This window comes from Dufourea novaeangliae, unplaced genomic scaffold (genome assembly GCF_001272555.1).
Source record: "Dufourea novaeangliae isolate 0120121106 unplaced genomic scaffold, ASM127255v1 scaffold54, whole genome shotgun sequence".
Taxonomy (NCBI): domain Eukaryota; kingdom Metazoa; phylum Arthropoda; class Insecta; order Hymenoptera; family Halictidae; genus Dufourea; species Dufourea novaeangliae.
Genome location: NW_015373944.1, coordinates 2,332,852 through 2,345,024, shown reverse-complemented (window position 1 = coordinate 2,345,024; position 12,173 = coordinate 2,332,852). Strand labels below are relative to the sequence as shown.

General features: G+C 38.4%; 2 protein-coding genes across 2 annotated transcripts; one reads left to right on the top strand and one right to left on the bottom strand.

Moving 5' to 3' along the window:
- The first annotated feature begins 1,240 nt into the window (after positions 1 to 1,240).
- Positions 1,241 to 2,840, top strand: LOC107186000 (coiled-coil domain-containing protein 94). Its single transcript, XM_015573788.1, has 2 exons — positions 1,241 to 1,455; positions 1,720 to 2,840. The coding sequence occupies exons 1-2, from the start codon at positions 1,432 to 1,434 to the stop codon at positions 2,773 to 2,775; spliced, it is 1,080 nt and encodes a 359-aa protein (XP_015429274.1). The 5' UTR covers positions 1,241 to 1,431; the 3' UTR covers positions 2,776 to 2,840.
- A 286-nt stretch (positions 2,841 to 3,126) lies between these two features.
- Positions 3,127 to 7,653, bottom strand: LOC107185947 (golgin subfamily A member 3-like). Its single transcript, XM_015573724.1, has 11 exons — positions 7,570 to 7,653; positions 7,247 to 7,465; positions 6,624 to 7,095; positions 6,149 to 6,536; positions 5,826 to 5,945; positions 5,581 to 5,693; positions 5,375 to 5,514; positions 5,112 to 5,230; positions 4,661 to 5,009; positions 4,332 to 4,522; positions 3,127 to 3,151 (listed from the first exon to the last, which is right to left on the bottom strand). The coding sequence occupies exons 1-11, from the start codon at positions 7,651 to 7,653 to the stop codon at positions 3,127 to 3,129; spliced, it is 2,220 nt and encodes a 739-aa protein (XP_015429210.1).
- Between the last annotated feature and the right edge of the window lie 4,520 nt (positions 7,654 to 12,173).

Here is a 12,173-nt window from a genome sequence, read left to right as displayed (position 1 = left end):
TGGATGTATTATCGTTTAAATTTCTAACGGCCATGGAAGCCATATTGAATGCTTCAATTACGCGTTTGAATTCACAATATCTTTCGAAAAATCTCGTTCGTCCTTAGCATAATAAATCACAAAATCGCGATCGTGCTTACGGTTCGACAAAATAAAAGCGCGATAAATTGAAAACATAGAGTGAAGTGTCAGATATTAGTTATAATAACTTACCAGAGTTCACTAGTTTCCCACCGATTTACGTTTGAAAAGATAGTTAACCGTCATGGCGTCGATAGCGCGTTCTTTCCAGTCGGAATTCTGAAACAGAAAATAAACGTTAATTCTAAGTAACTACGTTAAATTAACTATAATTAAGTCACAAATAAGCAATTATTGACTCGAGGAGTGTAGCTAAAGATTGCAAATTGAACAAATCTGCGTAAATACTGATGGGTGGGTATCAGAGGAGAACAGAGTCTCAAAGATCGATTCACCTTGTCCCATAATGTCGATTTAATTTACCATTATTTACTCTAAATTGAATATGTATGAAACGAAAGTAACGATAAAAAGCTAACAAAGGTATTAATAGTTTGTACAAATGATCTAAGGTGAAAAATATGGATCAAGTACATACCTTTTAACACGAGCAAACTCCATCTGCGTCTTATCACTCCAACTTCCCCGAGACGAATGACTCTTTCGCGGTTTTTTCCCCCCCCCCCCCCCCCCCCGCCGCTACTATATATCTATTTCGACGAAATAAGATATTTACCACTGTATTATACGTCCGTATGATATTTTTATTATGTATATACCCGAAATTAGTTACCCTCATAAAACGGAAAAACAGAGGTACAAGGAGGACGGTTTCAGACAATGTTGTAGCAGTCCTTTGGTTATAATCAGTTTAAGGTGTTTTGTGTTTCGAGTTAACCAATTTTTGAAAACATGCATTCCACTTGACTCTACGATTAATAAAGACATTCAACTACGTACGTACCTCTAAAATTTGTTATTCCAATTCGGTTTAAATGAAAATAATTTATGTACAATACCTCATGGTATTTTTGGTGCAGTTTTCTCGAAATTTTCTAATCTGCAATGTTTTCGCGAACGCTGCGAACATCGTCTGTGATACACACTGGTACACATTTCCCGCTAATTTGACAGTGGCGCCAAAGTATATGAATTAGAATAGAATCAGCTGACAGATATTATCAATTAAATAATGGATAACACCATTTCTTCAGTGAAACAATAAAGAAAACTTAGACTTATATTGTAGAATAGAAGTTTAGGACACGAAGTCCCGTAAGGTGAAAGTGTATCTTATACATCATCTGTGCTTGTAGATATACTTAACCTAAAGTAACCGATACATCGTCTTATGTTTATGATTTGAAGCAAATATTTACATTGGTAATTTTATCCAGTTAATCCAGCAAAATGTCGGAGCGAAAAGTTCTAAACGTAAGTAACATTTTACGTTACTAAAGACATTAATTAAAACATAAAGACAAAGTATTAAGGTCATGTTTCATATGCACATAGGTAGTGTCATAAATTCCCAGCCTAACTTGGTTAAAAAATGCACAGTACATATACAATCACGTATATCTACTCATCTCTTACTCCTAAATTATTAGTGTCATGCAGGCGTAAATAAGTTAGGCTTGGAATATGTGGCATGTACGCAAATACATACTTAAAATATGTATGATTCTTCTTATACAGAAATATTATCCACCGGACTTTGATCCGTCTAAAATTCCTCGTATGAAATTGGCCCGAAATAGGCAGTATACTGTACGTTTGATGGCTCCTTTCAACATGAGATGCAAAACTTGTGGAGAGTACATTTACAAAGGAAAGAAATTTAATGCCCGCAAAGAAGATGTTGAAGGTGATGACTATTTAGGAATACGAATTTATAGGTTTTACATAAAGTGCACAAGATGTCTTCAAGAGATAAGTTTTAAGACAGATCCCAAGAATACAGATTATGAGATCGAAGCAGGTGCTACGAGGAATTTTATGGCCCTAAAATTGGCAGAAGAGCAAGCGCAGAGGGAAGAAGATGAAGAAAAGGAGGAGGAAGCCACCAATCCTATGAAACTGTTAGAAAAAAGAACATTACAATCAAAACAAGAATTAGAATTGTTGGAGTCTTTGGAGGAATTGAAAGACTTGAATCGTAGACAGCAAACTATTGATTATGATCAAATGTTGGAACAGTTTGATACAGAAGCAGCCAAACTAAGAACAGAGAAAGAACAAGAGGAATATGATGAAGAATATATCAGATCAGTGTTTGGCAAGAAACAAACAGATGGAGTTATCGTAGAAGAAGAAATTGTTGAATTAGATGAAAATAAAAGTGTTGAACCTCCAAAGAAGACAATGAAAACAAGTAAAAATAAAGAAGAGAGTAGTAGCATTACAAGGACAAATAAAGAAAGTGTAAGTACACCTGTGTCTATAAAAACATCTGATGCATCATTTTGGTCTGAAAGTGCAGGATCATCGTCAAACAAAAAAAACTTATTAGGAATAGTTAAAAGAAAAACAAACTTAGGAGTTAAAGTGAATTCAAATTCTTCACATAGTAGTACAGTGGAAAAAGAACAAAGTAGAACTGAAAAAGAAACAGGTACTTCTACTCAAGGAAAAAGTAATAGTGACACAGAGACCAACAGATCTGGAAAGATAGATAGTTCATCAGGCAATACTCACAATGCTCTATCCCTATTAGGAGCTTACTCTGACAGCAGTGATAACGATAGTAATTAATGCAGTCTTCAGTATTGTACATAGAATTCAATTTTATAAAGTTTATTATAAAATAAACTTTACCTACAAACATAATATACAAATATAAATGTCAATGAATATACATATAAATTAATACATATGAAAGATTTTTGATTCCAATGAATTTAAGAACTAAATTTCTAATTAATTTACATGTTTTTTTCTTTTGTAAATGTAGGGACCGATTTCTGTTTCAAATGACTGTGATCAGTGATCATTGCACCAAGTCACCCACCAAATACATGGTCAATTTCACAGAATCCCTTTGAGGTAGGATCACTCAATTGAATTTCGTATAGCCATTTGTGCTGTTGACGTTTTAAAAGTTCCTTACAGGATGCTGAAGCCTTTACCCCTAAAACACAGAAAACAAAATCGATCAGCAATGGAGAAATTATGAGTAGGTCTGTTTCAAAGGCTAGGCACTCTGTAAGGAACTTTCAAATCAATTATACATCATTGAAAACTCTGTAGCAGGGAGTACCTAGCCTATTAAATCAGACCATATAAACAGCATTCAGATTTATTTATAAGTGTACATTACATACGTTTCTATAGGAAAGTGCTATTAAAACAGAAATTTTTGTCACTAACAGACTGTAACAACCTTTTACAAAAATAGAGATACTCATTATTACTAAGTACCACACTCAAGTCAGTACTACAACAACTTCGAACCCAAAATCACCAAATTTACTTTGACATTTACATGTGTGTAGTATTTTACTATTTATACCACTTTTATACTAATGTATACCTAGACAATGGTCGTTGAGATTTTACAAGAAAAGAAGCCTAAAACATTTCCTACACCGATATGAAACCCTTCAACGTAACATCCAGTACTCGCCAAGTGTCGAAGGTGTCTCAGTCAGAGACGATAAAAACAGTTTTACAAGTCCTCGGTAGGAGAGTGGATCCTATTTGTCGGCAATAGCCGAACATGATAACGAAGAGGATTGCGACGTCGATTGTCTTTTCTCAGATAAGAACCCTGCGACTCCCTGCTACTACCATATGCATTATTAGGTTCTTCATAGAGGTTCCTCCTTGTAAAAATGTACCTCCTACCCCTAACGACTGCAGGTGGATCGTGGTAAATATTATCATGACCGTTATGAATGTTAATTGAATATTTTGGCTTTTCTAGACCGGACTCATTCATGAACCAATTACGAAAAGATTCGTGACCATTATTATCGGGACTCTCTTTGTTCGACCACTGTTCGTCGTCTTTATTCAGTGGTGTAACCGTGTTGCGACAACGCTCACAGATGTAAAGTTGTTCCTCGTCGGAGGTTGTTTGTCGCGGAGTATCCTCTTCGAAGTCATCACGGGACTGATTATCAGTTTGTGAGGCTATGGTACTGAGTACTACGTCTGACCTTTTAGTAACTGAACCGTATGGATATTGATAAGAGACATGGCAAGAGGCTGCAGAATGTTGCGACGAAGGTTGATCGAAATTGCTAAGATAATTCCGGTCATTGACTGTTTCAGACTTCATAGGAGAGGATGACCTTTCCCTGACATACCGTTGTTCCTTGTTCCTCTGCAGAGCCAGCTCTAGCTGTGCGATACGGTTCTCCAAACGCGTGCGTTGAGCTTGGGCACGGTCCTGCTGGTCCTCCATCAGTTTCACCATCTTCTCCAGACGCATTATCTGCATCTGTTTCTCCTTCAGAGTCGTGAACAACTTCTGAATTGCCTCCGTCTTCGCGGCTATCTACTCATTAAGTTGGATACAATTTCGTCAAGAGATAGACGGGCAGTTCTTGTTAAATTTTTCTTGACTTATTGTTAAATAGCTTACAAGGATATTTCTAGATGTCTGATAGCAAAATTAAGGTCTGCTTTGAAATACCTGTTCAATGTATTCGTTGTTCTCGTCGCTATTCGACAGCTCGCCGTTCTGTTGTTCGACTTTGCCTTTCAGAATGTCAAGCAACTCGTCCCGAACCTTCAGGAACTTGCTCTGTTCACGCATCACACGGTCACGCTGCTCCAGCTCTAATTGCTTCTGCGTCAGTGCATTCTCCAAATCTACGTTCTGTTGCATCAGTTCCGCCACGTTATGGCGAAGATCGGAAACCTGCTGTTGAAGATCGATGGCGTAAGCGTTCAATCCAGCTTTGCCACCCTCTTTCGTTTGCGATTGTAGCCTCGCCTGAATCTCTTTCAGTTGCTTTTCTAAGGTCCCATTTTTTTCTTGGCTGTAGATTGTTCCGCAAAGAACGAGGACTTAGAAACGTCGTTCAACAATTAACACTAGATTCTATGTAGATCAACGACGAATTGATCATTCTATAACTTACGCGTTTTTTGCGAATCTCTTCAATTCAGAATTCTGCATAATCAACTCCTTCAGCTGGGTCGTTTTCGTCACCAATTCGACAGCCAATTTCTCTCTTGAATCCTCATCCTCGTCGTGGCTCTGGGTCGCGGAAACGAAAAACCAAATGATTAACAATTATCACAGACTATTAATGAGGCTAGAACATTTAACGAACGAAAGGATCTAATCAAGCAGTCCCTAGGATTTATTCGAGGACATGTCCCGAAAGTAGTGCAAACTAACGGCCGCTTGGTGCATCACTGTCACGATCTCCTCTTTTTCTGTCTGTAGCTGCGCTATCATCCGCTTCTGGACCTCCAATTCCGCCCTTGTCTCCTGTAGCTCGTTGAACAATCGGACATCATTCTCCGTATGATTTCCCTCTGGTAATCAATAATTCGCTCCAGGTAAAGCACATTACCTCCAGGAAGGCTTCTCACGTTTTATACCTATTATAGTAAAATCCTTGTTCTTTTCTGCAAGTTCGCATAGTTGGTTGCTCTTCTCTTCAAGTTGTTTGTAGCGTTCCTCTAGCTCGTTAAACGCCTCCTCGGCTTGCTGCCTGTTTAAAATGGAACATTTATCAGTAGTGGAACCTTCCCGTAGATAAAATAACGAAGTACCCTTGCCGGAAGAAATATAATATGGTAGTGAAGTCATATAAAATACTGAAACAGAACATTTGCTTTTTTACCTTTTCTGTCTCTCCGCACTAATTGTGCAAGACATGACATTCAATTTCTCCGATAGCTCTTTGATTGTACTCATTGTCTCATTTTCCTTCAAACTCATTTTCTCCCTTATTTCCATCAGCCTGAAGCGAACTTTGGTCAGTACAAAGCGAAAGGAAGAAACATGGATTTACGATTACAATAGTGTCTCGTTGAATACTCGCAAAATTTTCCGATTTTCTCCTAGCGTTATAACGCAGAAGCAATTTTTATTATATAGAGTATTTCTGTTGTCAGCGAGTATTCAACGAGTCAAACTGCACTTCACGGCTACAGAAGAAACAACCGTGTCTCGAAGCTGTCCCTCTGCTTTTCGACCTTATTGACCAGATTCTCGCTGCTCTTCATCGTTTTCTGCATGTCCTTTAATTTCAACTCCATGGCCATATCCTTCTGCTTCATCTGAGTCTCTAAGCTTTTCAGATTCCCCTGCAGCAATTGAATCTTTCCATCGCCGTTCTCCACGTGCGCCTCCAGCTCGCGTATTTTCACTCGCGCCTTCTGCAGCTGCGAGTCCGCCTGTCGCATACGTTCCTTGCTCTGGTGGCTCCTCTCCCGTTCCAATTTCAACTCCTCCTTGACGGCTTCCAGCTGGCTCTGCAGCTCTTTTTGACCTTCCACGTTTTTCGACTCTAATAACTTCACCCGATCGTTCTCGAACTCTTCTATCATATCTAAAGTGACAAGACGCAACGATTTCAAAATTAAAGAAGATCCGTGAAACGTAAGAAGAATAGAAAATCTCGTCGATTCAGTTATACCCTGAGCAGTCTTCATTATTTCCGCGATCGTCTTCACTTCTGCCGATTGCATCTCCTCTAAACAGGTCTGCAGGATCTCGTTCTCTTTCTCGTGCGCCTCCAACTGTGTGGTCATCTCAGCGTTCGCGTTATCTCCGTCGCATTCCTCGGTGTTGGTCTTCAACCGCGAATTCACGAACGCTACAAACTCCGTCTGCTTCCTCGCTATCTCCCGACAAAAGTTCTGCGATTTTTGCGGCATCTCCTGCAGCTGCTTCTCCAAGTTCTCGAGGAACTTCCTACCGATGACAAGCTTCTCTTCGAACTTGATCACCGGTTCCGTCTGCGTGACCGGTTCCAACGGAGTAGTAACATGTTTGGTAACCCCCACTTCGATCCTCAGCTCATCCAATTTGCCTGGATCCTTCGCCCCGCAGGCGATCACCTTCTCCCGAAGCTGCGACATCTCGTTGTAGATATCCTGAGCGACTTTCTGCACATACACTACCATTCGTAAGTATTTCGACACTTACACATTGTCGACCAAAAAATATTGAACACAGGCCGAAATCGAATTTCGAATAAGACTTTATTTATTAGCGTTTAGTTGTGTTTCCATAGCTAGAAGGTCTGTGTGTCATTACTTGTTTATCGAGTAAATCTTTCCGTAACTGCTGGAACCGCTTCTTCTTCAGCATGTATTGGTTTTCGAGTTTCATCGCAGAACCGGCGGCCATGGAAGAAGATGGCCTCTTGAATCCAGTGGGGCTAATTGACGGTTTCGTGGGCGAACGACGAACAGAATTATTCTGTGATTTACTACCACTCGAGGCCTCGTCTACTGTATTACTCGCAGGTTCTCTCTGAAATTCCATTTTTTTGTGTATAATTTATTTATTAATATTAAGATCGCGGATATTTCATTGGGTTTCAAATAGGTCGGTAGTAATATTTTATTAATACAAACGTGAAATCCATATCGATTAGTTGGATTCGTCGGAGTTTTGTTCCTCTGAACCGTTGCGGCGCCTTTAATTACTGTAGACGACATTGTCACTTTCTCCGCGGGGATCACAGGTTCCGCGTTATCTAAATTTTCAAAACATGTATATCATTCGACGATCCTTAGTTCCTTAATTCCTCACACTAAAGTATAACTGATTCACGCGAGAATAATTTCAATAATCTAATTAAAATATTTTTCACATTCGCACACAGTATCAACAATATATCTATACTTGCCACTTGTGTAGATGATGTTACGTATACTAGACTTAACGAACAAATTCGAAATAATATACAAAATCTTATTAATCCTAGTGAATGTTATCAATTCACCTTATTATAGTAAGTACTATTAGATATCGTTAACAGCAAAGAAGAGACACAATGAATTTTATTATGATATTGTCCTAATAGTAGTAGAAAACCGTGACAGTGAACGTGTGAAAGACGAAAATATACGAACATTGAATGAAATATTTCCATCATTGTCATCCGAACAAAGTCCCGGAATACGGTTAAATATGACAATCCCATATCAAACCTGACTGCGACGCTGTCGACTGGCTCATTATCGTCGATGATCAACACGGCGTCACGGTGAGGAACGGGGTTTCGATGTCTGCGACACGTGGACGAATTTCCGGTGCTGTTAGTGGAGAAACGGTCGAGTTCCGTTTTCATGGTCCCACCGGTCACGACAGCGAGATCGCACGACCGTCGATTCGTTTCGAGACAGTCGACGACTTCACGACGCTTTTGGTGGCCTCCCGAGCCAGACGACGGGAGGACGACGCGACAAAGAACGACGAAATGTTTCTAGTCTCGTATTTTGCGTGGGACTTACGGCCGAGAGGGTTCGCGTGTTAGATCATCGTACGGCATAATCGATTAGCGATGCGGTTGGACCGTCCGGTTCCGTTTTACCTGTGGATTTCCGGGATAAGCACACGATGATTTACCTGGTGGCGTGAAACGTCAAAAGGGAAAAAAAAAAATGACGGGCGTCGCGCGGTCACTGGCAATTGTTTATTCTCGCGAATTAATGGATCGGTAACCAATCGGTGTAACGATGAACAAAAAAAAATTGGAAAAATGTTTCTTCCGCATTTTTCAGTGCCTTGTAGTTTTAACCGTCGAACGTTGGGAATAAAAGATTCCAAGCCCAAGTTTGTCTTGAATCTCGATTTTTGAAAATATCCTTTAAACCCATTCTTTTATTACTTTATTTTGTGTTTTTTTTCTTTGATTTAAAGTATCCTACCTGAAAATACAAACATTACATTTAAAAAAAAGGCTTCATAAATTGATGGTAATTACTTTCAATGGTTCAATCATCGAGGTTCGACAGGGGTGTGAGAGAATTATGATGTAGTTAACGCGTATTTGCACGCAGTGAGAAAGATTACATGAAAACACAGGCGCCGCTATAATTGCCAAAAACAGTCCGTACCGGCTCGTCGCAATAAAACAGATGGAACCATTTAGTCGGATGACCTAATTCTGGCGATGGGCATGGTTTCTTTTTTTAAAAGGCCTTCTAGACATATCATGGATCGTCTCAAGGTTTCCATTCCAGAACGTTCTTTCGAACTCGTTCGTTGCAATAGATGAAGTTGTACCATATAGGCAAGAGGATGTCTGATAAATGAAACATTAACCCTTTCAGGCCGCGAATATGTATTAGTAATTTGGTCGTGTTGCGAAAATTGAAATTTTATCGTAAACAAGCTTACACGTTATAACCTGGATAGGCTAAACAATTACTATCCACATTTGACCGATTAATTATTCTAAGGAAGGATGTAAAAGCATGCGATCGAAGCGTTGCACGATTTATTCAGTATGAAATGATCATTATAGTGTCGATCATTAGCAAACTATGGATTCTTATGAAAAATGACACTTAATAAAGTAGTTCATGAAGACGAGAACAAAAGTAGGAATTTCTTTTTTCCCTTAGGTATAAGATATTATTGGGTTAAGAATAAAATAGAAACGTCGTTACGTCTGATTGAACGTTTTGTCATTTATTGTATTACACAGACCTCTAGAAGCTATAAATATTGAAAATTGGAATGCGTGAAATATTTAAAAATATGTAATTAATTACTCGATTCGGTTTCAGACGGAACGAGCCGCGTCTGACCCTTACGGAAGAATCTCCTTTGTAAGAGCAACGCGCACGCGAGTACGCGCAACCGTTGGGTTGTTATTAGCACGCCTCGGGAGCCGTAGTCATAGTCAGTTGCCCAGAGACTCGCGTACGCGACCAATGTCTTGATTCTGTGGTTCGATTGTGATGCAAGCACGTGACATGAAGCACGAAAGCCAATTGTTTTAAGTGCAGTGCACATGTTTCATGCGGTAGTGTGCAGTTCCGTTTAAATATGGTGAGTGTTAAGATAATGTTTTAAATTTTTTATTTGACACCAATTATCGAGTCACGGTTTGCTCTTCAGTATTATTTTCGACCAGAAGTATGTGCGTATATGTCTTGGCATATAGTACTGATTGCGTTGTTTTAATAATATTTCACATTTATTCAATTTGTTTAATTTTTTTATTAGTATGTAGTAATCAGTGTTTGATTGTATAATGTAAAATTGAAATTAAATTTTTATTCTGTTATTAAAAAAAAGAAAAAGTAAATCGATTCACGAAAATTATCTATGCAAACTGTAGGCGGATGTTTTGGAGAAGTTGAGAATAGAATAACAAAAACAGAGAGAGCGTCACCGCTGAAAATTAAATTCAGGAGCGTTGTGCCACTCTGACGACTCAAACAGGGTTGTTTTGATCGCCCGGGGTACACAACGTTAACAGGCGAGAAACTAGTAAGAAAGTTAATTAAATCCTAGTAGAACCTGTCTCGTGAATACTGAATTAAGTTCAATATTCTACCATATAGCAATTAATTGAAAAATGTTGGGAAACATAATAGCAGCAACAATAACATTTTTCAATTTTAATAAACTTTCAAAATTATGCTTTCTCACATTTTACATATTTTTAATTCTTGTAAATATAATAAAGACACCAAAGTGTGCAAACACTTTTTCATTCACTTTAGCTTCATCGTTTATTTTTATACAAATATTACCATTATAGCATCTCTTTTTTTTTTTTTAATTGACTTCAACAATCGGAAACTGTGTAATATACAAACATGTTTACAACAGAATTTACTAGAATACACTTTTATCGATATTATTCGCACGCAAAAATAAAATGAAAATGTCATTTCGCTGGATGCACACGATTCACCGAGTTCTTCCATAAAAGGACGGCAGTGCAACAGGGGTGCAGACCCACAATGACCCCTGAAACGACTGTTCATAAACGTTGTAACGTTTGTTGACACGTGGTGCGTGATCCATAACGATAAACAACGACCTCGCGAACTCGCTACAACTCCAGTTTAATTTAGAAGATATGTACATATAAAAAAAAGTCCAATAAGAAATAAATTTCATAGGGAAATAAAAACTTCAAAACGTATGAATTCGACCGTATTATTTATCATTTTCAGACTTTGTATTGAAAACGAGGAAGTTGTCTACTGTAATATGTATAATATTTATTATCAGTACGTATTCATAGTTTTTTGACCCTTTGAAAACGACTCTTGTCAAATGCTTCTGTTTTTTTCGTAACAGCAGATTCTAGTAATCAGAAGTGAAATTTAAAACATGGTGGAGCCTATACTATTAAAAATGACTTATTAAAATCTTCAAAGTGCTAGAATATTTCTTATTCTCCGAAAAAAAAGCAAAATTTTACAAGCTTCATTTTTGTTACAAACCCCTGAATTCTTTTAACCTATTTTTCCAACAGTGAGAGTATAATTTGTGAAGTTTTTGCTCTTTCTTCAATAGGATGCACGTCATATTGCATAAAATGCCATTACCCCTCCTATACAATTATTCCACTAGCTAGTAAACTGACATTCATTGGATTATATTGAATTCAAATTAGCTTCAGTAAGTGAATTCATCCACAGTGGGTTAAAAAAGTATTTACACTTTTTCTTAAGTTAATTTCAGACTCTCTTAAATTATACTATAAAAGAGAATTACAAACAAATTACGAGAACATTGCTAAATACCGATTGTACGATACACACGAAATTTATGAAATTATTGAGATCGAAACTAACAAAATTGATACATAAGGGGTGTACGAAAGGGATCGCGAAATCGGCGATGAAATGGAACGTCGATGGAATCGGAGAACAAGGTTGCGTAAACTCAGCGATAATGACGCGGTGCACAGGAAAATCATGGTCGCGGCTTAGTGAGCTATTGTTTGAATTCCTGTCGGCGTTCTGCGGTCGAGGATGCAACGAGAATGGCAGAACGCCAGATAGAGTCGAATACCCTTGTCCTATGGCGAGCCTTCCTTCGACCGATATTGTATTGAAGCACGGGAGAATTTATGGTTGGCCAGCTTATTATACGGTCGCCGTTAATGGTACATCGTGGAAACCGAGCGGAATTATTCGATATCTGGGCCCTCTTGAATGGTTGAAAGTACAGATGAAAGGCTGAGTAAGTTGCGGTCGTTCAG

Bases quoted from the DNA above. Each gene is read 5' to 3' on its own strand.
- LOC107186000 (XM_015573788.1), top strand. From the start codon at position 1,432: ATGTCGGAGCGAAAAGTTCTAAAC. The intron at 1,456-1,719 runs GTAAGTAACATT...CTTCTTATACAG, and splicing joins CGGAGCGAAAAGTTCTAAAC to AAATATTATCCACCGGACTT.
- LOC107185947 (XM_015573724.1), bottom strand. From the start codon at position 7,653: ATGTCGTCTACAGTAATTAAAGGCGCCGCAACGGTTCAGAGGAACAAA. The intron at 5,010-5,111 runs GTAAGTTATAGA...AACAATCTACAG, and splicing joins AAGAGATTCGCAAAAAACGC to CCAAGAAAAAAATGGGACCT. The intron at 4,523-4,660 runs GTATTTCAAAGC...CTTAATGAGTAG, and splicing joins ACAACGAATACATTGAACAG to ATAGCCGCGAAGACGGAGGC.